At 36.9% G+C, this 24453-nt stretch overlaps 2 protein-coding genes across 2 annotated transcripts in view; one reads left to right on the top strand and one right to left on the bottom strand.

The window, feature by feature from the left end:
• LOC114060898 (spermatogenesis-associated protein 7 homolog) overlaps positions 1-3243 on the top strand; it is a 38068-nt gene extending 34825 nt beyond the window's left edge. The window contains exon 10 of the mRNA XM_027890767.1: positions 2400-3243. Coding sequence (XP_027746568.1) covers positions 2400-2525 — 126 coding nt within the window. The 3' untranslated portion in view covers positions 2526-3243. The remainder of the gene's footprint in view (positions 1-2399) is intronic.
• A 1778-nt stretch (positions 3244-5021) lies between these two features.
• Positions 5022-24453, bottom strand: part of CENPF (centromere protein F) — a 38651-nt gene continuing 19219 nt past the window's right edge. Inside the window, exons 11-20 of the mRNA XM_027890769.1 lie at positions 22081-22216; positions 18116-21555; positions 14920-17208; positions 14230-14370; positions 12550-12726; positions 11681-11842; positions 10326-10512; positions 9179-9655; positions 8065-8258; positions 5022-5492 (exon numbers count right to left, since the gene is read on the bottom strand). Coding sequence (XP_027746570.1) covers positions 5283-5492; positions 8065-8258; positions 9179-9655; positions 10326-10512; positions 11681-11842; positions 12550-12726; positions 14230-14370; positions 14920-17208; positions 18116-21555; positions 22081-22216 — 7413 coding nt within the window. The 3' untranslated portion in view covers positions 5022-5282. The remainder of the gene's footprint in view (positions 5493-8064; positions 8259-9178; positions 9656-10325; positions 10513-11680; positions 11843-12549; positions 12727-14229; positions 14371-14919; positions 17209-18115; positions 21556-22080; positions 22217-24453) is intronic.

Below are 24453 nucleotides of genomic sequence, written 5' to 3'. Positions count from 1 at the left end.
AGTGTCTGATTTAGAGCAAAGAAAAGATTATTTTCCCCAGTTTTTAGTTCTAAGCTGTAGCCAAACACAATGTGAACTCAACCCGCCAACTAACCTACATTTTAGAAGCTCTGGCAGAGCATTTAAGGCTATATTGTCTTCCCTGCAGTTGGTTCACTGACCTTTCATTTTTTCCCATGTCATTTTAGCACATGAAAATGATGCTTTCAACACAAGCATGCTGCTTTGTCAAAGAAGTTAGCAAAGGGGATGGAGACACCTGAACAAATAATTTCATACCCCTCCTACACATACTGAAAACACTGCGTAATGGATTGTGCAGTTAATGGGACATTGTTATTTAGACTCTTTGATACAAACCAATATTTTCATGGGTAGCTGCCTGTCTCAGCAGTAGATTTGTTGATCTGAAGATAATATCAAAAGCCAGACACAAAACAACTGTATAAAAAGGGAGGTAGAAGAGCAGCTAACCAAGTTAAACAAGCAGTTCAGCAAGTAGAGGATTCAGGAATCACAACACAGATTATTTCCCTCTGTAATTGCTCACAAGATATTGACAAGAAAAAAAACCCTAATTGGTCGTCTCCTTTACTACTTTTAGCCTCTATGATTGGATTCCAAGTTAATTAAATTAATCCAAAATTATTTTAATCCAAACTATGCTCCCATCAGGAGAACTAAAATCTTTCATCCCTCACTGCCAGGCAGTGTCTAAAGCCATGCACATCCTTGAATACCAACAATGGTCCTGAAAACAGAGTATTTTTCAACTTGGCATCAAAAGAACACAGAATATTTCCTTTTGTCTGTACTTAAAAAAAAAAAAAAAAAAAAAAAAATTGAAGCAGTCCCCAAGCACAGTTAGTAATTTCCCACTTCCCTGTTCTGCTTCTAAAACAGAAAAAATCAGTAGTCTGATGTGGGTACACAGTCGTCATGAAAAAGTCGATCTTTTTTCACAGGATCAAATGTATTTACACTGATTTTATGTGGTACTCAGCAGGCTGCCTCAATAAAGGAACCCTGAAACTCTGCCTAGTACAGAGCAGACTCTTACTAAGCTTTCATCTGTCTAATTTATGAAGCACAGTAGCAGAAAAGCAAAATACAGAAAGCTGTTGATTTTTCTGTGCACCCATCTATCATCGGAGCTTTCACTGAAGTGTTTCAACAGCTGAATTGTCAATAGATCATGATTTTTCTGCTGTTAAAAAAGCTTCCAGGCAGACACATAAAACCATGCAAAAAGCTAAGCAGATTTAGCTATTTTATAACAATATCCTGGTTTTCTAAGTTCCATAGTTTCTGAATGCTACACTGAAATAAGTGCTTGAGTGTGCCTATAAGTGTGTCAAAGAACATGCACACGCACATATACAGAAGGAGATCATCTCCTGTCATGAGAACTATACATAGACTAGTCCATATATAAAGCAAATTCACACTGCCTTTGAATACCGCTATTGCAGTCTGCTTTCACCATAATCCACCTTGCATGCAGTTGTCAACATCGTTAAGAAGTTCCAACAGCTGTTTTCAACTGCTGTTTTCTGCAGAAAGTTACTGGCAGCCTTTTGTAATTTGTGGCTATTTAGGATAAGACAGCAAAAGCAGAGGGAGGTGGACTCATTTTAAGGGTTAGGCAGCTGAAATCTCAAACAGCAGGAACAAAGAGCGGGGCAACTGAAACTTAGCTCTGGAACAAATTTGGAGTGTTCTCAGGCACCTGGGCCATGAAGCGGCACTACTTTCCCTACTGTACAGTGTTCAGATTGTTCACTACTGCTCCTCCTGATATTTTCCTTTCTCTGTTTAAAAGTTTACTAACTTGTATCAGCTGTTGGGCACATCAACAAAATTAGTAAGTTGGATAGCCAGAGTTTGATTCTTCTTTCAGCTCTGTCTCTCTCCCACCGGCTGTTACCGGACTGTCAGACCCTCACCCGTGGTCCTGCTGTGAGCCAGCAGACATCAGAGATGGCAGCACTGACCCAAGGGTGGAACTGAAGTGCAGTGCAGAACATCTGCTGGAAGCTGAGGCTGGAGAAAGTAGCACAGAACCATGTTCGATACATGGCATTTCTCCTACTAAGCATTAATTTCCAAAAAAATTGTACAAACTCTACCCAAATGGTAGTTAATTAGACTGTGGCTATGCCCCAGGAAGCAGAGGGCTATCTGAGCCCTGCCACTGCTGTACTGTTCGTGCACTCAAAGTTTGGAGAACTCCTGATCATCCCTGAGCCAAGAGTGCTCCAGAAGTCAGGGCAGGACATGACCTGGGAACATTTTGAATTCTGACACATGAGAGATCAGTTGGCCCTTAATAATAATCCTTAACAATGGACAAGCAGCAGACAAACAAATCTCCTTTTATGTTTTTCTTTCATTACTAGGTAAAAATGAGAAGAATAGTTCAAAGCCTGAAGAAAGAGCTGAACATCACAAACGAACCAGACCTTTCCATCAGCTGTGAGGGCACATGGCAAAAGGACGCCAGCATTCCTGCAACGTGCTTTTAACTCACAATTTTGGGCATTTCAGAGAGCATTCAAAATCAGTTGGGACAGCAAACTAGATTTTACACCAATTACAATGTAAACCTTGGGTAAACAGGAAAATGAAGAAGAGATCCACCTAATGCATCTTCCCGTGATGTAACACAGTATCACCATGGCAACAACCAGGTTAGCATGCTGAGAACAATACCAGAGACCAAAGACATTTTTACAGGGGCTTTCACAGTCAGAACAGAAAACCAGATACAAGTGTCTTTTCATTCCTTACAGATAGTTGACAAAACAATCCTATGAGAAATCCTGATGAAGCACTTGGATTTTTTTTCTCTGCATGCTTGATATATAGATAGGCTGGGAATTAAGTGTTAAATATAGCTTCCTTATGTGAATTGCAACTTGAAATCTCATCAGTTTGCCTCAGGATGTAGAATATTAAGTCCCACTTCAAGAAATTTAGGCATTAATCTAAGATCTCTTTAAAATCTTAACCTATATTAGCTCATGTCAAAAATCCAAGACTAGATAGTACTACAATACATATTAGTTACTGAAAAAAACAGTCATTATAATCTTTCAAAATGCAAACATTTCACACTTAATGAAATCTAAACACTTATAAAATACAAGTGCAGCCAAGTAGAAAAATATGTAACGACTAAAGCCTCAATCCTTTCGTTTACTGATGATATTCACTTCTTTCATTATAACATAGTTGTTTAAATTTGTCTGGTTAAGATTAGACAGCTTTCTAAAGATAGATGTTTTTTCCACACTCTTCTCCAAGTGGGACACTTTTCAAGGCATCAGATTAAAATAGAAAAGCAATGATTGGGATAAACAAAACACACCAGTTTTGTTTGGGTTTTTTGATTGTCCGCTACCAGTGCCTTTTCACATCCATGCCTCTACCTTGAGACCTAATTTTTTTAAAAATTGCTAATTCCACAGATGATCCCTAAATAAGTTCACCACATAAAACCTCGTCTGAAATAATTTAATTTTTACAAGCAGCTTTGTCAGTATCCTGACAGAAGATGAGGCAATAAAATGCATCCTTTAAGATGGGCCCCTTTCAGTCTCTCTGGAAGATGCCTCTAGGCATAGTGCCACAAGGATTGTTTTAATTACCTAATGCTTAAGTTAAAAACAATTTGAGATGTTTAAGAAAAAGCCACGAGGTTTACTGGTCCTACACCAACCATAGATAAACCTAGTTAGTGAAGAATAGCTTGCATAAGATTTTGTTCTTTTGAACCATACAAAGTATTTTTGTCTGATTTGTTACTCATTTGACACAAATACTAAATATCTTTTAAAGTTTTTTCAGTTAGACTGATGAGTAGATTGTTTCTTCTCATAAATAGACTGTGTTCCAACAGACAGTGCTGCAAACAAGGCAGAATAATGGTGTGTATGTATATACAAAAGAAGAAAAACACTCTGCTTTGAGCATAAAATTAACTCATCTTCAAGTAGGCGGTCTCATCGCAGAAGCAATTGTTACACTTTGAAAGTTCAACTTGAAACAAAGGTATTATCTTTTATTTAAATTTAAAGAATCTTTTTCAAGGAGTAGAAAACATTATTATCCACTTTTGTTGAAAGAAGAAACATCTTTCTGACAGAATAACAACAACATGAAAATGCCTCTCTGCTGTGCATCTTGGAGTCTTTGGGTACTACTGCTCATGGAGAGGAGCCTGATTTTCATAATAACCTGGCCAGGGTAGGTGAGTATAAGAAATAGGAATTATCAGAAAGGCATTTCCTGTTCAGTTGGATAATGATTGATGCAGTTGATGTCACTCTTTCTATCGCATAAAATTGCTCCGTGCTACTGAGCAAGCCCAGTTAGACCTCTGAAGTCCACAAGCAGAAGTCTGCTGGGGTGAGCATACTTGTAATGAATCATCCTAAATTCAACTGCACTTTCATGAACTAGATGGAATTATTTTCTTGTGTTGATGATAGCAGAATCTTAAATGCTATTTCCAGATAAGTTACTGTCTTTTGGCATCTCAAATATTTTTCTTGAATGAAAAGGAGCTAACTCGGGGCATTCTGTGCAGTTATTTCATGACACCTGACCATTTTTCCAACACATCCACTCTCATTACATCAGGTACAAGTCTTCAATGATTTTCATATAAAGTGGCGTCAGCTTTGACATTAAGCATTGTCCGGGCTTTGTTTGGACCACATCTCATTCCCCCTTTGCATAATATTATTCCATCAGGAGGAAGGGATACCAAGACACAGTACACTAGACATATGCACTGGATGCATCTTACATCTGGCTTTATATTTTGTCTTGCATTTAGAAATTATGTCACTGCTTCATTTTAAACCATCCAGTAGTGTTTGCCTCATTTTCCCTGGAAGCTAATATTTTTAGTGATACTTAGATGAGTTTTTTTCATTTGTAAATCAACCATTGGTACACAGAAAAAATGACAACAATGAACTACATGGCAACATGTGGTGTGCTTTTTCCATGGTTTAATTTTCTAACAGATCTATAAAGAATATTTACAGAAAATTCTACAATTATAATTCTGCAATTATATCCGTTCATTAGTATTTCACAAGTTTGAATGACTACTGGTTTTAGTAAATATTCAAAAACAAGCTTTACAGAACCCATATATCATTAATCATTGGATAAGAGAAAATGGTGCCCTCCATAAAGTTCTGATATTTATTTTACAAACTGGTTTTTGGTCATCAGTTATTCTCAGTTGTGATTAAGTCCACACAGATTTACTGCACCTTACAGTTTTCTTTTTGCTCATCTTGCTCAGATAATCCTTGTTCATCTAGAGCATTTTTGGCTTTGTGCATCATATGACTCTCCCTAGTATTATCAGAGAGAAGTTTTGGGGATTGTTTATACAGGCAAAGTGGTGACCTTGAAGTAGAATTCTTTGGTGGCAAAGCTGTTACTGCTTGGGACTGGTGCTCATCATTTTCCTGTAACACAAACAAAAATATCATTGTTTACTGGTAATGGAAAACCATATTAGCTTTCTGCAGTGGGTCAAAAGACTTGCTGCAAAAGCCTAAATACTGGGGATTTGGAAAAAAACACAGACATACTGAAAACACACAAAAAATGTTACGATATTTATCACTTTGAATTTACAATACAGTGAGACTTGTTAACAGTTGTTTTGGTGTGGTGCAAGATGGAATATCTGTTACACAGCTGGTAAGCTATTTGCTAGAAGCAGAAAAAAAGCTACCCCAGGAACAGAAAGTACTTCTAATCTGTTTACTAAGGTACCTGGCACTGTGTACCAAGATCTGTATTTTAATTTTCTGTACATACTCTGCAAAAATAAAACATAGGCATCACTTTTTTGCTGACATCTGGACAGAAACCACTGCTTTCACATTTTAGCTGATGTGCAGTCAAAGCAGTCAATTTGAATTCTTCATTAAATCCACATAGAAAAGTGAATAAATTTGTGTATGGAAATGACAGGCACATTTTAAACACCTTGAGTAATTTGCAACAGTTTGAAACTGGATATTTAAAATGAAGTACATACAAGTACCTGTCAAATAGAAGGAAACAAGGTTTATTTCACTTTTAAAATAAGAGACACCATTTACTGTATTAACATAAAGCATGAAACAGCACGTTTCAATAAATGATATAATGAGCAATTCCTCCAGAAATTCCCAGATGTACGTCATCTGGAAAGAAAACAAACACACATGTCCAGAAATGTCTAAGAGAGAAAGGCATAAATTCCTGGAACTGATGGCTTTTTGCATATTTACATTTTGGGGTTGGGGGGGGGGAAACAACCCTGAAATCTTGATTTTTCCTATCTAGTGTAAGGTGAGGAGTAGCCAGCCTGTCCTTAGACCTAGACAATACAAGCTTAGACAAAGAGGAGGACTGTTTGGGAAATTCCTCCCCTAGTTAAATTAGAAAAGAATTATTACGGATTGCTTGTTATTTTTCGTAACCTTGAATATGATCAGCAAGAGCCTACAACAAGCTTGCACCATGCTGGCAGGTGATTACTACACAGCTTTCTGTGACCAAGGCTTCCTTTCCTTTCCTTTTTGCACTACTGAGATTGTTTACAAGCAACACCATTTCTTTCTAACCTTACAGGGAAACATACAGAAATGAATGTAAATAAAAGTTATTGGCATCACTTAATGAAACAGTAATAAAACACAGAGCTCCAGGCAACGTCTGTAAGAAGCAGCAAATTTTGGCAAGTAGGGTAATTATCCCTTGAAACAACATACCCAAATTCAGTGGCTTCACTCTCACTGCAAAATACAGATTTCCTATGGCTATAGTTCCAAACAAATTATGGCTCTGACCCGACCTATTTTCCCGATGGTGCTTTCTGACCTCAAAATCTATACGTCCCCTAAACTATGTGTTACTTGCCTTTACTTCTTTTGGTATCTTGCCAACACACTTTATGTGCTAATACAAAATAACTGCATTAAAAAAAAAAAAAAAAAATGAAAAAACCAGGAGAAAACAAAAAGCTGTGCACCAGATTCCACTGATTGCCAAGAGAATGCTTTTGTGTAACCTGGCTAACTGGAAGGATTTTTATCTACTGACATATTTCTATGTAGCCCTCATATAAAGAACTATCAATATCTAATAGCTGTTCTCTTATTGCTCAGCTTGAGACAGCACGCTTAAAAACTTTGGAGGAGATTTCGGACAACAAAAGTTTATTTCTATCCTAAAACTGGAACACTTTTCTATAATCTGCAAAGCGCTTGCATCAGCTTAGAAAGAATGCCTTATTCTGATGTTCTATGAAACATTCAGCAGTGTGTCTATTACTGAAAACACTTGTAAAGTTAATGTAAACTTGAGTTACTAACCTTTTTTAATAAAAATCCACTTTGAAAATCTAACTGTGTAGTATTTAACTGTTTTGATAACATCAAAATCTGTAAGCATGAGCAAGCTAGTCTAGTGGAAGATGTCCCTGTCCACAGCAGGGAAGTTGGAACTAGATGATCTTTAAAGTCCCTTCCAACAAAAAACATTCTATATGATAGTTTCTTTACTATCTAAAATGTTCCCTATTTACATGTTTAACAGCGTCTCAAATATCTGTAGTTATTTATAGCATCTGTAACTTGGAATTCCAAGAAAAGTTGCTTGCAGAAAACTTTAAACTCAGGCTCCCAGAGGTTAATCCTTTCGGTGTTTACATTCTCTGAAACCTAAGAAACCACAGTATAAGGAATATCTGCTCTTTAGTATCCATTATAAGAAATTGAAAGTACACCTAAATTGAATTTACATTTCTCAGTGTTTTTTCCCTAGGAGGTCACAAATAACACCACACAATCAATTTGCAGATTGCTAGCATGAACAGGATCTACGTCAAGTTTTAGTGATTCAGTATTTATGATCTTCGCTGTATGGTTGAGAAACATAAAGAATGATGATATGTCCTCAAACTTACTTGGAAAGATGAATACATTTCATGAATGCATTAACTTTTCCCCACGACTTTCATACCCAGATAAAATTTTTAGTTACCTTTTGTGGTTTGCTGCCACCAGGTGTCGGACAGGAGCGCTCACCAAGATGATCTGGTCTGCACTTCTGTAAGTCTTGTTTAGGCAAAGGCTGTTTCTCACTTGAGGAAGCCAGATGGGGACTGGTTCTGAGGTGTAGCGTTGCTCTACGTAAGATGTAAGGGCTAGGCTTGCCAGTGGGGATGTCAGCAAATCCTGAAAAATAAACAGCTTCTATTAAAACCAGCTAAATAAATTAAACTTTCTCAAACAGATTTCTCTTTTCACAACAGGGATAAAAATAGCCGATTAAAATAATTCATTTGTTCTGTTGAAGAAAATGGATCAAAAAGATTGCTGAATAGATCATGTGTATTCCAAAATTCATGTGCAAAACTTGGAAACCATGGAAGACAACCAGAGAATTAGAACAGAAAAAAATTCAAACAAGTGTTTGTTCTTTTTCCTTACAGGTACGTTATTTTGTGGAGAACATTTTCAGTCTGAAAACATGTACTTGTTAGTTCATGATACCATGACATGATATTCTTGGTTTTTAACATTTTTCTCTTGCAGAACTAGAGTGCTTTAGATTGTCTATTATCTCTCTATCTAGCCTAAAAGTCAAACTTTAATTGGCACACATGTCCTTAGAACAGGTATATTTTAAGAAAAATAGTAATGCTGGTAAGACAATTAAATGCAATGTTTAGCCTTAGAAATCCTAACTTCTGGGAGTGAACACCAAAGCTGAGGTAATTCAGTATCCCTATAGCTTGTCCTTTTATGATTGCCATTACATTTATTATAAAGGGCTACTTACTAGGTAGTTGAACATACAACATATTTTTCAAGGCCTGATTTGTACAATCTTCTCAACTACTTTCTGGTACAGTGAACCCTTACATGGCATATCAGGCTACCTAATTTCACTGCATTCAGAGCAGATTGAAACTGAACTCTCGTTAAGATGGTAATATATTACTGCTGTGAGCAAGACGGCTTTGACTCAGGGAATTTTAATCGGTTTAATGTATTGCAAATTAACACACAGTGAAACTAATTCAACAAACAAAGGAGAAAAGCACACCTGCTGTATTTAGAAAATGTTTGCCTTTATAAAACACTATAAATACCTTTTTGCACTACTTCTGGAAGCCCATCTAGCTTGCTGTCAGTGTTCTCCTGACACAGCAGATTTTGAGAGATACCACACTTCCTTTTCTTTTTTGATGAAGTCTCTGGTGCAGGAGATCTTGGCTCTCTGTTGTCTTTCCTGTTGTCTTCGCATCTCTGCCTTTTATTTGAAAGCTTAGTAGTATCTTCCTCTGACCTTATCTCTTTGACAGACTGATTGCTTACAGTTAATGAGCGATCAGAATTCAGCAAAGGAGTGCTGACAGCATCACTTGTTGGCTGTTTCAGCTGAGCACTCAGCAAATTCACTTGTGTTTTTAGCATCTCATTTTCTTCCTCTAGTTTATAATATTTAACAATTAGAGAGCAGTATTTCTCCAAGTTCTCATTTGCTTCTCTTGTCTTGACTTCTGTAGATTCCTGTAATTCTTCCAGTTTTAACTTAATTTCTTCTGTAATGGCATCATCAGCATCACCTTTCAAAGAAAACCATTATTATTTATATAACTGTCAAAAAAAGATGCATATGTAAGAATTTATAATGCAATGGTCATGCATCTTTTAATTTTTCTATATGTTCTATAACAGTGCAACTATAAAAAAATGACTGTGTAACACAAATAGAGAAAACATGCAAAATTTTGAAAAGGATCCTTGACCAGTGCATGGGCAAACATTTTCCCTGTCATTTTGTACCTTCTGAAAACAAAAGTTTCTACCCTTAACTTTCTCTAAGTGTCATTTGCAATACAGTGCATCTCATGAGATGACCCAAAACATAAAGAACAAAGCATGAGAATCAGAGGGAAAAGCTTGCTGGAAAATGACGAAAGAACTTGCACACAAACTTTAATTATGAAAAAAAAACACTCCTCTCCTTCCATAAATCACTTTTAACCACAAAAATGTAATACTTAGAATATTTATTCATAATCCAGATTTTTATCTCTTTACTTTAAGAGAAAAAACATATTAACTAGATTTTGAATATGTTTGACAAATTTGCAGGTGTATTTTTTTATCCTACTTAAGAATCACGTTTTGTATTAGAGCTGCACATGCAAGAGGACATTTTAGGGAACATGAAAGATTTACAAACAAATGCACTGCTAAGAAAGCACTAAGACTGAATCTAGATTCAATTACCTTCTTTCTTATGCTTTGACATAGTTAAATTTTTCTTATTTAGTAGTTCATCACATTCAACCAGTTGTTTTTGCAACATTTCCTTTTCCTGTTCCATCTGCTTACAGGATTTCATCCACAGCTGCATTTCACTGTGGGCAAATTCCTTTTCCTTCTTCAGTTGAAGTAAAATGTTACTATTATCAGCCTAAAAAATAAGAAATTTAGTTATTTCACCAGAAACATGATTCTTCCATTTAAACAGTACAATGTCAAATGGAATCATAGAATCAATAAGGTTGGAAAAGACCTCCAAGATCACTGAGTCCAACCTTTGGCCTGTCAACTAATCCATAGCACTATGTGCCTCCTCCACTTGACTCCTGAATACCTCCAGCTAAGGTGACTCCACCATGTCCCTGGGCAGTCCATTCCAATGCCTGACAGTCCTTTCAGTGAAGAAATTCTTTGCAATGTCAAACCTGAGCCTCCCCTGGCACAGCTTGAGGCCATTTCCTCTTGTCGTGTTGCTATTTGCTTAGAAGAGGCTGACTCCCACCTTGCTATGACCCCCTTTCAGGTAGTTGTGGAGAGCAATAAATAACTGATATCACTTCACTGACACGGTGTAATAGAGTGCTGCTTTCCAGGTAACAGATTTCAAACCGAGACTCTAAATTTTAAAGGGCTCTCTTCTAAGTCCACATCTCCTTCATTCTTGTTTTCATCCCAAATGCACTTTATTACCACAGAGGCAAGATAACTCTGGCCTGCTTTGCACTTTACATTCCAGCTCAAAAATACTGTTGCCAGCAGCAGCAGATCATTCCTTTCCACTCTCTCCCACTCTCCTGGGTTGCTCCTTGCTTATCTGGTCTGATACCAGCCTTTGTGCAAACACCACACAGTGAGCACAGCTGGAAGCCTTCTGTGCTACTTTTACACTACCATGGGTACTGTTTTCTGTCGCTGGCACACATCCTACAGTACTTTATCAATGGATGGTTGTTATTAAACAAATTAACACCATAGTGGAGGGCCCTAAGAGTAAGGAACTGTCGAGCAAGATGAACGTATTGTAATATTGTAATTCAGTGTTTACTTGAAAGTAAATTGAAATGACTATGTTTCTTCAAGAGTGCCTTTAGAGAGATACTCATTCCTTAAGTGGGAGTACTGAATTGGAGCCAGAAATCAATCACAGACTGGAGCACAACAAAAAAACTCCAAGCCAGTAAATAAGAAAATGCTGTATCAAAGTCAAGCCAAAGTTCTGCAGCACTCAAGCCTATGTTTATTTTACCACACAGTAAAATAATTTTACTACACAGCCTCGGATCTCATGTTATTGGCCACGCTTATGGGGTTTTTCTTACCTTATTTTTTAGGAGTTCTCCTAAGGCTTGATTAGCTTCTTTAAGGGAATTATTTAGTTGTTCTTTATTTGACTTCAAATGCTCAATTTCCAATTTTTGTGAGCTGATTAAGTGCTCCAGTGAACTAATCTTCTCGTGACAGGCCTCAATTTCTACTTCATTCTAGATAAAGAAAACGTGCTTAATTGCTGTGGTACTAAAAAGGACATTGAGTTGTATTTTAGAGATGCACCTAAGAGCATATCACAAACCCACAGGAATTCCACTGCAAATTTAATAGGTTTTGAGGAGTTTAAAACTGAAAGAGCAATTTATCTTAAGTATCCATTTTGAATACTAGAATCTTGCCTCTAAGAACTCTGCCATTAAAAAATCCTTATATTTTACTATAACTTGCTCTTACATCTACTTTATATTAACAAGAATGAAAATTATTAAGAAATAGTTATAGTAAATTATTTTCCTGTGTCTTTCTGGCCTCAATGTTCATACACATTTCTGCAGAAAAGTTGGTGGCTCTTTGCATATAGCATGGCTGACAAATTCATCTCCAACAAATTTGCTTTTATATCCTGAAGTGGTCAAACTTTCTTCCCCATTCCTACAAAACATTTTCAAGTTTATAGTCCCAGATAAATTTTTATATAGACTAAAGGCTTGCTAAATGGTCATATAAATTCACCTTTCACTGCTTACTATATGGAACAGAGTTATTTTAACACTTACTTAGTTCCAAGATAAGTATATGTAGAGTTTGGAAATATTGTTACCAAAACAATTTCTTTTTAAATAGGATCAGCAAAATTTTGTAAAATATGTAGAGCTGAATCAAAATCTCACAGCATCCCTCTTCCCATTTTCTGATTTACCTTTCGTTTTGCTTCTGCCAGCCGATCTCGATGCTCTTTCTCTGCTTGAAGTAGTCTGTCTTTGTACTCTGATATTTCTCTTTTCATTTCACTTTCTTTTTCTTGCAGTTCATTCTGGACCATCTCCAAACTCTTAGTCAGTTCATTTTTTTCTGACATAGTTTTATGCAGCTGAATCTGTAAACATAATAGCACATTCCTTGGTATTTGGAATCATCTCAACGGAGAAACAGTTGACCTGTCCAGAGAAGAGCAACCAGGCTGGTGAAGGGACTTGAGCACAAGTCCTGTGAGGAGAGGCTGAGGGAGCTGGGCTTGTTTAGCCTGGAGAAGAGGAGGCTCAGGGGACGACACCTCATCGCTCTCTACAACTACCTGAAAGGAGGTTGTAGCTAGGTGGGGGTCGGTCTCTTCTCCCAGGCAACTATCAGTAAGACAAGAGGACATGGTCTTGAGCTCTGCCAGGAGAGGTTTAGATTGGATATTAGGAAGAAATTCTTTACAGAGAGGGTAATCAGGCACTGGAATGGGCTGCCCAGGGAAGTGGTGGATTCTCCATCCCTGGAGGTGTTTAAGAAGAGATTGGGTGTGGCACTGAGTGCCATGGTCTAGTAATTGTGGTGGTAGTGGATCGAGGGTTGGACTTGATCATCTTGGAGGTCTTTTCCAACCCAGCTGATTCTATGATTATATGGTTAAACTATTTGACTTTATATCTGAAGCATTTTTCAATTTCCAAAAACAACGTGGTAGGAAAAAAGTAATTAACAGTGGCTAAACACAGTGTAATCAAAGAATGGAATATCTGAACCCAAAAGGTAGAACAGGAGGCAAAGGAAGGTTTTCTTAAATGTAACTGAGTGCAAGTTTGCCAATGCTTAAATCAAGCAGTGCTGCCTAAATTAAAGCTTAACCTCTCCAACCATTGATCCCTCTGGGAGTGACTTAAGAGTTTAAGGGTCACTTTCCTCACCCTCTTTAAGAAGACGAAACTTTCTAAGCATTTTCATTTTGATCCACTGTTATGACTGTACTTTTGGTCTGGCTTGTATTTCCATGTTGGATTTCCAGAAGTTGCAGAAATCTCTTTTCTTTTCCCACTCAAAATCCTTAACACCACAACAGAAACAATTCTCTGGTTATAAAATTTTGTAAATAATGTTAGTAAGTGAGAAGATCACGTAAACTGATTTAAAGATATTATATTGTTCACAAATAAGATCTACAGTTGTCTAGATGATAAAACAGCCTCCAAGAATTAAATATGAATTAATTAAAAATAAAGGCTCCAAAACTGTTTCTTCTTTGACTTTATCCTGAAAGTACTTTAGCGCTACTGAAACACTGCAAGTAGTTTAGTGAAATGTTATATTTTTTGTCTGACATCCTCAGTCTGATGACTGAATGGCTGTAGAAAAGATAACTTTTTGACATTGAAAAATTGCTGGATATCCTTTATGGCCTTTATGCCAAGAAAACATCGTTTTGATAGAAGGAAGAGGGAAAAAAAAACTGTTAACTAACCATTCTATCTCAGAAGAGAACATTGGATTTTTTAAAATTTGGAAGCAAGAACCTCTGATACCTCCATTATCACAGCTCCCTTGGCCAGACTCTGCATATTTACTGTACTTGAGCATCTGGCCTTGAACACAGAAATATTAAAGGAGAGTAACTTACTTTGTTCTTTTCTGAATGTTCTTGAACGCATTGTATTTCTTCAGCAAGCTTATTTCTTTCTTCCTGTAATTTGGAAATCATCTCTTCAGTATTACTTAGCTTGACTTGCAGCTCAGTACGACTTACAGTCAGTTCATTTACCTGAAATTAAATTTTCCAGAATTAATACGTGCATCATGACCTCCAAGGAATTTACTTATCTGCAGCAAGTAGTTTTAAAGATGGGTTATTTTATTCTCATAGTCAGTCCAGTTCCAAGCAAGAGTCACAACAAGGTAATGTTTTCACATGGCAAATGTCCAATTGTTGGTTCACTTTTTTTGAGCTCCCAGAGTATTTATTCTTGATACAAGAGCACAATTGCCCAATACCAATTTGTTTTAACTCTTTTTCCTCTGCAGGAAAGAGGAAAATATCCTGCATTATTTGATTGCAAAAATTTGTATGCCTACTTTCAAGCCACCTTTCCATTCATCCCATGCAAAATAATGCCATGCTTCCCAGCTCTGTTAACTTCAATGAAAACTCATGATTGTATGGAAAACATAACTTTAAAAATAGGATGTTTATTGTTAAAGTCTGAGGTTAAAATTATTTTAAGATATAATTTATTAAGGAAGTGGTAAACCCAGAGGACACTTTATCCTCACTCCTAAAAAGGGAACACTACCCTAATGGAAAGGGTATTACCTTTTTACATAAAATGTTCTTTTCACCAAGTGTAGATTCCAGTTCCTTCCCAAGGTCCTTGTAAGACATTTTTAGAACATTCAGGATATCCGAAAAAGTTTCATTATCAGAAAAATGTTGCTCCTTCAGCTTCAACTCAGCAATGAAATTCTGTAGCCCTTTTTTTTCCTGGTGCCAACATTCAAGCTCATGGTGCATGTGTGTCAGCTGTAAAGACAGTTCTTCTGTTTCTTTCACTTGCTTTTGAAGAGCATTGTTTTCCTGCACATTTTCATTGAGTTTTTGCTTAAAATCCATCAGTTCTTGAACAAGTGCTTCTTTTGTTTGATCCAATTTGATGTTTTCATTTTTTATTTCCTGATATTGCTGTAATAGTATTGTTTTATCTTGCTCAAGACGAACCACCTGATTAATCAAGACTTGCTCTTTTGCTCTAGCATCTGCTTCCTCCTTGCATGAAAACTCTAGTTTCTCACTCATATCTTTGAGCTCAGATCTCAGCAATACCACGGTATTTTCAAACTCATCCTTGATTTGCATCTTTTCTTCCTCCTTTTCTTCTAACAGTTTTGCTGTAGTCAAATTCGAAGACTCTAGTTCAAGGAATTTTTCTTGCATTTCTTTTAAATCTTTAGCCAGACTTTCTTTCTGTGAGGTGAGGACATCAATTTGTAAGTTTGAACATTTCAGCTTTTCAGTCGTCTCTTCCATTTCTGTTGCTAACGTTTCTGCCTCTGCTTTAGCAGTCTCCACCTGAATAATTGCATCTTCTAGATTTTTCTCTGACATCTCCAATTCTCTTTCAAGCCTCTCTATTTTATCCAGAAGAGAGTCAGCCTTCCGTTCACTCTGTTTCAGCTTTTCAGCAATATGGCGTTTTTTCTTCTCATCAGATTCAATTTTTACTTTCAGCTTCTCAATTCCACATCGCAATTCATCTACTTCTTTCTGTGCTAGACTGAGCCTTGAAGCAAGTTCACCTTTTTCCATTAACAAGCTTTCCAAAGATCTGGAAAGCTTTGAATTTTCCATTTCTGATGAACTTAATTTACTCTGCATCGTTTCCAATTCTCTTGCCATTAGCTCTTTTTCCTTCTTCAAATCTGCTGCTTCGTTTTGGAATTTTTCTTTTTCTAAGGCAAAGGACACAGCATCATTTTCTAAACTTTGCAGCTTCTGAAGAAGATGATATTTTTCATTTGATAATTGATTTACATCAGATTTTGCAGTCTCAAGCAGATTTTCTTGTGTCCTCACTTCACCCTCTAACGTTCTAATGAATTCAGTAGAATCCACCTTAGTTGACTCTAGGTCTTTTAATTTCTCTTGGAGCTTTTGATACTTGTGATCCAGTTCTTTTTTATTTTCAGACAAAATACTCAGTTCTTGGCCAATATGGTTTCTTTCAGCTGTGACTGAAACAAGGTGCTCTTGAAAGCTAGAAATAGTTTTCAGATTAACTTCCCTCTCCCTTTCTAATTGCTGACATTTTGCCTGAAGCATTTTGATGTCATGCTCTATGAAGAAGGCACGGTTCTCAGTATTAACTTGATCAAATTTTGGACTCCTCCATTCGTTTTCAGCTGCAAGAAATTGTTCGTGGCAATCTCTCTTTGTCATTTCTACATCGTCAAGCATGTCTGCTGCATTAGACGATCTAACTTTGTAGAGCTCCACCTCAGACTTTACATTCACAGGTTCTTTTTCTACTTGAAGAGATAATTGCTGCTCATTGACAGAAACTGATTTGTGTTTTTCCTTTATGTCACAGTTTTCTTCCTTAACAACTGCAGTAGCCTCCTCCAGTTCTGTAAAAGCTGAGCTATTTGAAATTAATTGTGCATTCTGAAAGTTCAGCTCTGAGTTTAATTGCTCAACTTTCATTACTAAATCAACACATTTGTGGCTTTCCTCTGTCTCATAGATCAGCTTCAAGTTTTCAGCAGTTTGTTGTTTTGCCTCTTCCTGAAGCGTTTCAGCGGTTATTTGATTTTCATAGAAATCCCCAGCACCCAAAAAACTACTGTTGGAAAATGACAATGCATTGCCATGGACTGAAGGGCTGTTTATTTTTCCTGACATATTTATATACTCGTGTTCTCCAGAAATTTTCTCAGTGTAATCTTCCATTAATCTTACTTCAGTGGTGTTGATTACATTTTCACACACGGAGGCATCTCCTGCAGCCATTTTCTCAATGGGTATTGTTTTAAGGTTATTGCTTTTCAGAGATGAGTTTTCAATAGATACTTGTGATCGATAAGGACTGTTGTTTTCTTGTTCTGAATTCTGCAAGGATTAAAAATCAATCCATTAAAAGAAAAAAGAGAGGGGAAAAAAGAACACATGTAAGAAAAAAAACAAGGTGACTTTAAAAAGTTTTCTTCAACTTGTAAAGCTCCTGCTCATGTGAAAAAAGTAGATAGTATCCTTCTCTACTTAACAATCTGTTTTCTTATGGAAAGGATTTACACTTATTTATACACACATACATCTTTGGCTAAAAAGCTTAAGGATACTGAGGGAGAAATTGCAGCCAAATTTACAAAAAGTCTAAGTACAAAGGTACCACATATCTCTGTATTTTGGGACAATAGGTGTCTGCATGACAAAGTGAAAAACTGTTAGTATCAATAAGAGGGGAAGACCTTCTAGTGGACACCAGAGAATCTTCAAGGGACACAAGCCCAAATCCTCAAACAACACCTCTTCCAAATTACCACTGTCTGTCAGAGCTGGGCTTGTATTTGGCGCCACCTGATGCTCTCATTTGAAACAAAAATGTGTAACTTCAAAAACTTTAGGCCTCCAGAAAAGAACTGTGTCTAAAAGGCAGCATCTCAAAGATTTGAATTGCATACTCAGTGCATGCACACCACTAAGACAGCCAGATCCTTACTGATGTAGACCTGAAGGTAAACTAAGAAAGTAGTGTAAATTATTACACAATGCTAATAGAATAAACTTGTTGCTTTTGTTGTAATATTTTTTATCTCATGACCCCTTGTGATGCCTAAACGAGAACTCAAGGTATGGATTATTTTTCTGCTTTCTCTAAAGAATAGTACTGCTTCTGTGGGACACAGAATGGGTTTAATTGCAAATTTTAAATGGGTTTAATTGCAAAATTTAAATTTGGCTGACTATAAATCAAAAGTCTTACATAAAACTGATTTGCATGACAGCAATTACTTACATTTTCTATATCTGTGCACAGCAGCGAATGAGAACTTAAATCAAGGACTTGTAGTTGAAGTCTTGCTGCTTCCAGCTCCAAAGACAGATTCTCAGTTTGTTTTCTTTCTGCTGCCAGTTTGCACTCCATCTCCATAGTCACATTATTCAGTTTCTGCTGCCATTCTTCCTTGTCAGATAGATTTTGCTGTTTGAGGTGATCTATCTCTTTCCTTTCAGAAAGTATGACTTCTTTCAGCTCCTGTATTTCCTCATTTTTCATGTTCTCTTGAACATGAAATTGATCTTCAAGCACCTTGATGGCCTTCTCATATGTCTGGCACAGCATCTGAAGTTCTTCAATTCTATTTTCAAGGTTAGATTTTCTAGGAGTAATACTCCTGAGCTCTCGAACAGAGTCCAATTTGTGATCATTATGACAATTTTCAACCAAAACTTTCGTTGTACCTTCTGAAATTACTTCTGCAGAACTCTCCAGCTGATTCATTTCGTCTGTCCATTTGCTGGCAGCACTGTTATGAGAATCATCCACCTTACTTACTTCTATAAAATAGGGATTTACAGAAAGATCTGAGGAAGATGATGTGGACTTAGTTTCATCTAATTTAGGCAGCGTGTCATCTCGGCTAGAGGACAGTGACGCCCTCACAGAATCTATATGAGCACTGCTCAGACTTGTTGACAAGACAGAATTTTCTGCCTTCAGTATTTCAATACAAGACTGTAGCTCACATATCTTTGAGCTCATGCTGCAGTGCTGATCATATAATTTTATATGTTCATTCTGGAAAGTCAAGAGCCTCTCTCTTATTTCAGCAAAGTGTACCTTAACTTCTTTGCTGGACAACTTTAAATCTTTGTAGTCAGGAGTACTGCATTCTTTAAGTCTGAAGGATATTTCCTTATTATCAGAATACATTCTCAGATCACTGTGATCACTTTGATCCATAAGTTCATCAGGAAGAATAGCTTTCTCTGCTTTTAAATTGTTATCTGCATTCATTATGTTCTCTTTCTCCTCTTCTACCTTATTAATACATGTGATGCCATCGTTTTTTGTGTCTTTAAATCCAGAGGCTAATGCAGTGGTCTCAATCTGCAACCTCTCACACATTTTCTCAAGCTCACTCAGATGGTTTATTGTTTCTTGCAAAGAGGATGTCAACAAGACTGAACTTTCATCCATCCCTCTTTTGCCAGAATTTTGGGAAACGTTATTATAGTTATACCCCAGTGAGTTGTCATCTTCCTCTAATACAGTACGTGAAGAATCTGAAGTTTTCAGTTCTTTAACAGACATTAGTTCTTGCTGCAGTCTCTCTTTCTCTCTCATGCTTTTCTCAAGTTCTACTTCCATGCCTTTTAAAGCATTCTCCAGTTGCATCACTTCTAACCTGTAGTTCTCTAGGGAGAGTTCACTGTCCTCAAAATCCATTTGAAGAAGCTCAAGTTTAACTTGGTATTTATTCAGCTCAATATCCTTTTCTTCCATGGACTTTCTCAACCGTTCTGAACAAAGTCTCTGTTCACAACCAACTTCACACATTAGAGGTTCATGTTTTGCTTGTAGTTCCTTCCCCAGTTGCTCCTTGTCTTGAAATACAAGGCCATGTTTCTCTTGCATTGTATTTTGTGTTGCTCTGGCATTTAACGTTTCCTGACTTAAGCAGTCAAGCTCCATAGAAGGAACATGCTGGACACTGGAAAATTCTGACTGCAGTTGCTGAAGTTCTTGAACCAAATCCTTTTTTATTTCTTCTGAGGCTATTAGTTTACGTAAGATATCTTTATTCTCACTAAGTACCTGTTTCTCTTGTTCTAGTTTTGCTTTCTTCTGCTCAAATTCAATTGTTTCCTGTCTCAGAATGCTCATAACGTTTCCATTTTCCTCTTCTACTGATTTATACTTTGCCTGCAAAACTTCAAGCTCCGTTTTGATTTCTTCAGCTCTTGATTCAATACGTTGCCTTTCCTCCTCGTGTTTTGCGGACATTTCAGATATTATTTCTTCTCTTTCCTTTAAATTATTATAAATATTTTTATTTGCCTCTAGCAAAGTCATTTGTTCTTGCTTTAAAGCACTGTTTAAATCCCTAAGGGTTGCATTTTCTTTAGTAAGTTCGTCAATTTTTTTGCTATATGAGCAAATCATTGAAGACATGTCCTTCTTCTCTGAATCCCATTTTCCAGACATGAGCTCCAGCTGTCTTACTGAATCCTCAAGCAGTTTATTATTGATCTTTAAATCCTGAAGCTCAGCTTGTCTGTTTTCGAATCTCTCATTCAGAGTTTGCAGTTGCATGTCCTTTTCCTCAAGAATGGCTAAAGTTTTTTCAACTAATTTCTGACGTGCTGAAATATCCGTCTGCAAGTTACTGATGTGCTGCTCAGTTTCCGTCACAAAGCTTCTGTGCATCTGTTCTGCTGCAAGTAATCTTTGTTCTGTTTCAGCCTTTAATTGCAGTAAGTCTTCATACTGCTGCTGCTGATTTGAATTCAGCTGCTTTTGAGCCACTAAGGAAATCTCAAGAGAAGAGATCTGCTCTCGTAAATTGGCCAGATCCTTAGCTTTTCCTGCTTCTAGAAGAGCTCCAGCACATCTGTTATCCGCAGGGTTGGAGTTATTTGCTGCAAGTTGCGTGTTGCCTGAAACAGTCTTATCCTGACCACTTTGTATATTAACTTGTCCATCTTCTGTCATTTCTGAAGTATCTTGTGCTTTCACAAGACAACAGATTTTTTCATATTCACCAAGCAGGTCATGATAACTTTGCTCCCTTTGCAGTCCTTCACTTGCTGCTAAATGTAACTTTTCTTCTACTTCAGCAACTTGGTTGGTAAGCTGGAATATTTTACAGGACATATTTTCTATCTCTTTACAGTACTTTTTATCAGAACATTCTGCTTTCCACTCAAGTTCATTGAAAGCTTTTTTTTGTTCTTCTAATTCTGCACTTTTACATTCCAGCATGTCTTTAAGTTCTTTAATCTCTGTGGTTTTCCTTTCACTTTCAGTTTGCATCATTTTGAATGCCTCACTATGCTCATGATTTTTGATTTGCTGACTCTGAAGGGAACTCTCCAAGTCACTAATATAAGCCAGCATACCTTCCTTTTCAGAATTGAGTTTATTTATAAGATGATCGGTTTCCTTTTTCCATTGAGAAAAAGCAGCAGCCTCTTTTTGCAATTCATCACATTCTCTCTGCTTGAGCCCAATGACCTTCTGCAAAGCTTCTGATTCTTCCTCCATTTTACGTATTTTACTGTCTTGTTCTTTAATATGATTATCTTTTTCCTTGAGTAGGTCCTGCATAGAATCTTGTTGCTTTTCCATGTCAGCTAAAGCTATTTTCAGCTTCTCCATGGAAAGGGAGCTCTCTTGCTTTTTAAATTTTTCTTCCAGTAACTTCAGCTCTGCTTCCTGAAAAGTATTCTTATCTGTAAATGAAAACATCATCAAATCTTTGCCAGCCAATACTGGCAATTCTGCAGAAAATTTTCTAGATTAAGTATTTCTTTAACTATTTTCAATTTCCATTCTACTGCAAAGCATTACTCTCAAGTTTCCTGAAAAACTGTGTTCTCAATTAAAAATAAACACTACAAACCAGACTGAAATATCATCAGTTATGTAGCATTTCCCTAATTTTTTCAACTCTGTGAAACACATGAAGGAATTACATAAGAGAGGTTTTCTATTTTAAACAGATTTTATGAAATTCAAGCCGCTGATAAGTTCAGTACACTTTGATTATTTTCAAAATTTTGTATCTTCAGGAACTGTACATGTTCATAGACAATAAATTCCTTTCCATTTACAACAAATTCAATGTTGTTTAAAAACACTAATATCATATAATATCATACCCCACAGTAGAAACTTTTTAATTAATTCACAATAGACCTTACACTATTGCAGGAAACATACAAAAAGAGTTCTGCAAATTCAAAATTGTAACTCACTTTTCATCTCTTCTGCAAAATTCTGGCTTTGCTTTAGAGACTGCTTGACTGTATGTAGTTCTTCTTCAAGCTGGTGGATCTCCTGCAATTTCTTTTCAAGTTGACAGTTAAGAAGATTTTTCTCCTTCTTCACCTCCTAAAACAAAACCAAATAAGACCATATTTCATGTAAATTGCCAAGGAGATCAAAGAATTCAATTCACTTAAATAGAGATATTTCATTAGATCCTAGTATGCAGCTATGCCCAGGTTCTTAAGCACTGCTTGGGAACACAAGCTGAACTTATTCTTAACTAATTGACAGCACCTAAGAGATGCTGCCAGTTGACATAGTCAGCATGCCCCTTGTTGGCATAGAACAAACAGGTCCACGTGACCTGCCCCAAACAGATAGAGATAGGCCAGGATAGATCCTACAAAATCTGAGCTGACAAAGTTAGGCTACAGTCCTTAAGCAACCAAGTAAACAAATCCCTGCAACAGTATCAAAATTAACACAAAATATTTTATTTAGAAGTGCTTACACTTTCAGATGTTGCTTTGCCATTAACAGCATTTTCTTTCAAATAACTTGATCAAAAAAACGAACCAACCAAACAATAACAAAATAACAAACAATAACAAAAAAAATGTGTAACTCAATTGTATCCAGGGAGCCAAATAAAAGTTCTTTTAAGGAAACTCATCAAGTTCCTGTGCCCTGGACAACAGATGGCATGGAACTGGCATGGCCCAATTGGAAACAGACCGTCAATTATTCATCCATTTACTACTAGCAGATGGGCTCCAATTCAGAAAAGCCAAGCTCAAGAAATAGAAAAGTCTGGATGAAAAAATTTAAAAGCTTGGCAGGCTTGGTTTTGCAACAACATAAATAAATCACCCTCAGAACATGATTAAAATTGTCACTGTCACTAACAGTTACCTTCTCTTCTACTCATAGCCTCACAGTTAAAAAAAAAATCCAGTTACTTATAAATTTCAACAAATAAAGTTTTCTACCAATCTTAATTTTTCAAAGAACTACAAGCATCCAAACTCCTCACGTTCAAAGCACCATACAGAGATGCAATATGAGTACATGAATTGAACAAGCCTGTTCATTAGAAAATCTAGGGTGATCTATAGAAAGAAAAAAAAACAAGTTAAAGGAATTAAAATGGCTGAAAGGTCCAATTATTTTGATTTGGTGCAAACATTCCCGGTAATCATAAAATGGCTTGGGTTGGAAGGGACCAGAAAGATCATCTAGTTCCAAACCCCCTGCCATGGGCAGGGACTTGTCTCACTAGACTAGATAAAGAATTTTTTCCTGATATCAAATCAAAACCTACTCTCTTTCTGTTTGAAACCATTCCCCCTTGTCCTGTCACTATATGCCCTTGCAAATAGTCCCTCTTTGTCTTGTTGTAGGCTCCCTTCACGTACTAGAAGGCTGCAATTAGGTCACGCCAAAGCTTTCTCTTCTCCAGGCAGAATAACCTCAGTTCTCCCAGTCTTTCCTCATAGGAAAGGTGCACCATCCCTCTAGTCAGCTAGGTGGCCCTCCTCTGGATTCAGTCCAACGAGTCAATGTCCTTCCTGTGCAGGGACCCCAGAGCTGGATGGAGCATTCTGGGTGGGGTCTCACCAATAAACAGCACTCAGCATAATTTGGTGGACTAAGTATCTGAGAGCTGTTTACACTTTCCAAAGCTATTTCCAAAAGAATTGATTTGCTTTCAATTCAGTTATCAATTCTACTTGTACATTGCATTACTCAAGCTAGTCATTCTGCAGTTGTCCCTTGAGCGGGCAAAAACCAAAGAAAACTCCAGACCCTATGCACTATTACTCTGCAGAAATTCTCCATGGAGCAGGCTTATGAGCAGTTCATGGACTGATCGAGCAATCTTTCGAGGAATAGTTATGGACTTCCTTGCACCATCAAAATGTACACCATATACAAAGATGCCCGAAGAGATATCACCATTGCAAAGCTCAGTAGTCCTTAGACTAAGCATATCCTGTATGTTCTCAAAAGTGTATCCTGTATATCTCTTACAAGAGTATTTACTTTGCAACCTTTTCGGCACACCAGTCTTGTTATACAATAAGGACTAAACACTGCAGTGGATCAACCAGCAGAAAACAACGGTATTCTCCACTGGAGAGTTAGACAATTAGTGTCAGACTGCAACAATTTCTCCTTTAATAAAGGGGAAAAAATACCAATCTCCCTCTTGTTTTCTTCAGCTATAAACAAAGTCTACTCTCAACAAAACCTCCAAGACTTTGAAGCAATTCAATGCAATTTTTTGCAGTATACTTATTTATGAGAGTGAAGAGGACACATGCTGTGCTTTTTCACGTGTAAGTTTGAAGATAGAGAAC

Source organism: Empidonax traillii, unplaced genomic scaffold, assembly GCF_003031625.1.
Source record: "Empidonax traillii isolate 1590-97213 ecotype Southwest subspecies unplaced genomic scaffold, ASM303162v1 scaffold296:size1881848, whole genome shotgun sequence".
NCBI lineage: Eukaryota > Metazoa > Chordata > Aves > Passeriformes > Tyrannidae > Empidonax > Empidonax traillii.
The sequence above is the reverse complement of the archived record's forward strand: the minus strand, read 5'-3'. Positions and strand labels throughout refer to the sequence as shown.